Source organism: Nicotiana tabacum, chromosome 17, assembly GCF_000715075.1.
Source record: "Nicotiana tabacum cultivar K326 chromosome 17, ASM71507v2, whole genome shotgun sequence".
NCBI lineage: Eukaryota > Viridiplantae > Streptophyta > Magnoliopsida > Solanales > Solanaceae > Nicotiana > Nicotiana tabacum.
The window spans coordinates 101,263,740-101,269,379 of NC_134096.1; the positions used below are offsets into that span (position 1 = coordinate 101,263,740).

A 5,640-nucleotide genomic window follows, 5' to 3' on the forward strand; every position below is an offset into this window, starting at 1 on the left:
ATCTAGCCCTAAATATTTATCATACTAAAAAATTAGTAAGTGGAAGTAGGTAATGTCGAATTATTCCACAGTTCAACTTAAAAAGATAAAGTACAGTGCAGTGTTAACTCTGAGAATGAATCTAGAAAGTATTTTTCTCTTTTGATAAATTTTCTTATGCAAGAATTTGGATTAGTCGGGTCTCTGAATACCTGATAAATTTGCACATTCAAAGTGCTCATCTACTCAATAAAGGTGAAATTGTACGAAAAATAGTAAAATCAACTTAAAATGGAGAACTTTTCTAGATGGATGGTCATGAAGTCATTACCAAGTGGTTTTCACACAGAATCAGAAGATATTACCATTTGATGCGAGTCACACTGAACTTTTCATAGTACTTTTTATCCACGACATTATGAACATCATATTTTGCGGAAATACATGCAATTATTTGTCATTTTGACCAGAAAATAAAAGGAGCAGTACCATTTTCCGCTGGACCGCTACTTGTAAAAATTCTAACTAGGCGTAGCTAGCTTTTGATAATGACTGTTGACTCCACGACCCAAAGAGGTCTACCCGGCCCCTTTCAACGACATCTTTTTCTTGCACGAAACTTTTTACTTAATGCCATTGATTTTGATTCCAACAACCCCTCTTCATAGTATATACCTCCGTTTTAATGCATTTAAACTCATTTAATTGGATACGGAATTTAAAAAAAAAATAAGATTTTAAATTTGTGGTGTAAAATAAGGCACATATATTTTGTGTGACTATAAATTATTGTACAAAGATACCTTGTTTCTAAATAAAGAAAGATGTCATTCTTTTTTACACGGACTAAAAAAAAAATAGATTTACATAAATTGAAACGGATAGAGTATTACCTTAACTGGTATAGGCCTAGCTATAATTTGCATCACGTTAATGTCTTATTCAAGAACAGAATGGGATTATGTCATTCAACTGTATTGTTCTAATCTTCTGTGTGAGCGGAAATAGCAAAAACACAATGAGGTTCGCTAACTCTTCTCAAATGTTACTATGGCACGTCGAATTAACGTAAAATCCAATGTAATTGCAACACATAGACAAAGACAAATAGTAGCAAAACATATACTACTCGGGACTGTGAGGTCTGCTCTAGCTAGCTAGTGTGGTAGACTACCTCCACCTCTAATTGAGATGATTATATATACAAGAGAAGTGATTATTAGCAATGAAAAATCCAGTCGTTAAAAGTCCAAATATGATCGCTATAGGTCACTAACGATCGGACAAAAATTAGTCATTACTGGTCACTAAATAAAAATGTTGTCTATCCTTGTGGGATGTATAAGGATATGGTAGAAAAGTTTAAATGTACTTTATGTTAAAAAAATATATTTTGTGCATAACTTAATTGAAAAACTAGACCAAGGTTAACATTTTAACTGGAATTGTCCAATGGTTTCTTCATCATATCATCATTGTGATTCTTTTCTTTAACTTTCTGATTTTCTATAGGCAGCTCTATAAGGGGCATAATAATTAATGAAACGACACAAGCATAGGAGGAGAGAGGACCACATGATGTTATCATTTTTGGCGCAATGAATAACCGATTTTCCATAAAATTATTACTGCATTTGTTCAGCTTGACCAAAAGTAAGAAAACGTTATTTACTCATAATTGATATTAACCCCAACTTAATATAATGATAGTGTATATATATAATGATTTACACTATCAGCTGGCACCAGCAAATTATAATTAGGTTATACCATTTTTTACTTGATTACCAATTATGTAATGTTTATTGAGAGATTTGTTTGTAATTACCAAATAAGTGTTTTGATTGTGTAAATATATAGACAATGTATAGAACTTAAGCTCATATACTATGTGTCTAATACAGTTATGAATTACCAATACGTATCTTTAATTTGGTATAAGATTTTACCAGAGTCTAGTGAATGTCATTTTCCGGGACCGCTGCTTCTTGTAACAGGCTTTAATCATACAAAGATGTCTCTCTTCAACCTTTGCTTAATGTCATTCCAACACTCCACTCCGTCTCATAATTTGCTATAGCCTTATAACATGCGTCACATTAATGTATTATCGAAAGTTCATTTCGTAACTTTCCCAGAATATTTCACTTATGAACCTTATCTATATCGTGATCAACGAACAAAAGGAAAAAAAAAAAGTAAACAAAAAGGTAAATTTTTTACCCCCATTCAATATTTCTTCTAATGAAATAGGTATATGACATGTTTTGCACATGAAATTTTATTGCAGTACTTAATATGATATGTTGTAATTAAAAATCCCGAAATTCACGCAGCAGGGAATCCTTCTTCCCAATTCAAATACGAGGATATACTCCACGACAAGCCATAATACATTAGTACTTTATGTCTCTATTCTACATTTTTTGAACGTACATTTAATTGACAGTGCGTGTAAAGAAAAAAGCAAATTAAGGAGAATTCTCGTGTTTATGTTTATGTTGTTCCTTCGTTAATTTTCTGGGGTCCTGGTCTTTTTGGCAATTTACTGTGGAAGCAATAGATGCTTCAAAAATTTAAAGCCTCATTTGGGAAGGGCCTTGTTACCTCAAATATTAACTCCTCATAATTATTGGAGTTCGCCTCGAAAGCTCTAAAGCTTCGCTTGCTAACCTAATTAACATATATCGTGATCAAGAATCCACTTTGGTTACAGATGTAAACAATTAACCCTTAATTTGCTGAAATATATAAACTATCGATAATTAAACATTATATATTGTTAACTTCCGATTTCTCCGCGCACTCAAAACCCCCAAAAATACGAAGACAAGAAGTTGAACCAAAAAATATTGTTCACGGGTTGTAGTTTTTTCCCTTTTTGTTTTTGGCAAATGTAGTTACATATTAGTTGCTGTAATTTACTCTCCATCATTTCCGTCCCATATCATCTCTTACTCCTACTTTCTACCTCATTCCAGCTCAGAAACTATTGGAAAAAAGAAAAGAATTAAATGACTCAAACTTGGTCAGGACCTTGGCGAGTAGGCATGGCGGGCTTGGCTAAACACGTTGGATTGTAATCTCCAGGCATAATCACAACAAATTTTGGTTCCATCTCTGGTCTCAATACCTGTACTGACTTCGTCGACGGCTTCTCTTGACGACCGTCGTCGGAATCATTAACGTTGTTGGAAGATGACGATGATTCTTCCGTCGACGACGAACGTTTCTTGTAAGAACAAGCCAATATTAACAATGCTAACGCTATTAATCCCATCATAACTGCTAACCCACCAAAGAGGTACGGAACTGGGGAATTCCATCTGTGAAAACTCGAGTCTCCTGCTGTAGAAGTTGTATTACGTAATGGTTTCATCATCATTATCATAGTTGTCATCTTCTTAGTAATATATTTTTTCTCTCGATCAGTTAATCTGAGAAATTGATTGCTCTGTTATGTTTGTATTTATAGGGCAGGAAAAAGAAATAGGAACAAGAAATACCCCGTCCTTTCCGGTTTAGTTTAGTTTCGTTGATGTGAACCTATTTTTTTTTTTGGTCTGTTTCAAAATGGATGATCTTTTTTTAAATTTCAAAATAATTTAATTTAAACTTTCAATTCTATCTTTAACGAGAGTCTTTATTTTTTCGAATAAGAATGGACTAGAAAATGGTACTCCTGTAATTGAGTTACAGAAATATCCCAGCAAAAATCCATTCGCTACTCAAAAAAAGAAAAAAAAAGTTGTGGGATTCTTTCTTGCGCTTTACTGTATTCCTTGCTGATCTATGCACTCAAATTTCACCGGTGCATCACTTTTCAAGTCTTGTCATACTAGTTTTTATTTCTTGAATTTCCATATTTATCGCTCACCATTATTCTTGTGTATACCGTTTATTTTTTTTTAAACATGCCTAATATATGCTAATTACGAATTTTCTTAATCCTCCTATATATCGAGTTGATTGATGTAAATATTTTACTTAAAAGTTTAAAGACAAAATACCTTAACACCCCTAAATTTGACACGGATTATTAGACCTTAAACTATTTGTGGTCTTAATTACCCCTTAACTTGGCCTTTTTAGAGTCATTACCCCCGGACGTTGATGTGCCAAAGAGTATGGGTGCACTTGTCTGCCACCTGGAATTTTCTGTATATGTGGCATTTAGCTTTTAAAAATAAAATATATTTTTACCTTTTTAAGTATGTTACTTTTTTGGATAATTTTTTTCGAATACAATTTATAATAAAACTTGGATAGAACTACATTATTTAGGCTAAATATTTTTTTATGGCTAAAAATAATAAAGTCTTAGTTAATCGTTTTTTGAATTTGACCTGAAAATAAAGATTTATAAAATTGATGTCACACCCCTTTTACTACCCCCAATTAAAGTGACAAACTTGAATAGGGATTATTTTATTTACAGAGTCGCCACTTGGAATTGATTTTTTTGGGTGTTCCAAGTCACCTTTTGTTTGAATCCCTAGTCAAAGGAAGATTTGACTCTTTTATTATTGGTCTGCAAAATAAAATCCGGGTAAGAAATTCTGTTGACCGGGGAGAAGGTGTAAGGCATTCCCCGAGTTTCGTGGTTCTAGCACGGTAGCTTTATTGACTACAACTTGGTTTGAATTAATTTAGAATAAACTGTGATTTAATAATTTCCATATTTTATCTATCCGCTTTTAATTATTAAAATATGAAATTATCTTTGAAACGAGTCACGTGTGAATCCGTTTTTTTTATTATGCCAAAATCATGTCACACGTACGTGTACACAATTAATAATATTTTATTGTATTAAGATTGTTTTAGCCAAAATTGCGAACAACTTACTTCAGTTTTAATTTTGGAAATCACAATAAAAGCATGCCTAAAGTACTCTATCGTGTTCATTATTCTATCTAAACTTTGAGATTATTGTAAAGTCATAAGGTATGGATAATATTGTGGAGAAAATAAAGTGAATTAGTTATGAAAATGTGGGCTAGCTTCATGTGTTTTAAAAAAATTAGGTCGGCATATGAATAAGTAGGGACTCTCTTGTTTCTCTTTTTTGGATTATGGCAGAACATATCTTACTTGGCCCAAACTCACAAACTATATTATTGTATGTCCGATCTAGTTTCTGATTTTCACAAGACAAACAAATGGCCAAACTGGCATAACTAATGGACAATGGTTCCAAGGAAAAATAATACATCATTGCTTCTTATTTTCAGCTATCAAATAAAACTAAAAAATTATTAGACTTGGATCTCATGCTCATGAAATAAAAGCGGAAATAAGAGATTCAAACAACAAGATACCAACTAAACAAACCGAAACAAAATCAAAGCAGTAAATCATTTTTACGAAAAATGCAAAATAAATAAACAAACAACAAAGGGAGATGGATATTCGAATAACAGGAACCAGAAATACGTAACATCAACCTCGTCGGAAAGAAACTCGCACCTCGCCGAATTCGACCGGAACTTGGACGAAGCTCGGGGATGGTGTTTGGACTGATTTTTGAAGCTGTTTTTCGGGAGCTTTGCAGTTGGTTCGGCCGTATTTTTGCTGCAATTTTGGGCAGATTTTCGGCTGCCTTTAAGAGCGATTTTGGAACTGTTTTTACACTGGTTTTTAAAGTGTTTTTGCTGGTTA

At 32.9% G+C, this 5,640-nt stretch overlaps 1 protein-coding gene across 1 annotated transcript; it reads right to left on the bottom strand.

The window, feature by feature from the left end:
* Positions 1–2,998: 2,998 nt before the first annotated feature.
* Positions 2,999–3,379, bottom strand: LOC107772252 (protein GLUTAMINE DUMPER 6-like). The gene has a single exon (XM_016591748.2). The coding sequence runs from the start codon at positions 3,377–3,379 to the stop codon at positions 2,999–3,001; it is 381 nt and encodes a 126-aa protein (XP_016447234.2).
* Positions 3,380–5,640: the final 2,261 nt, after the last annotated feature.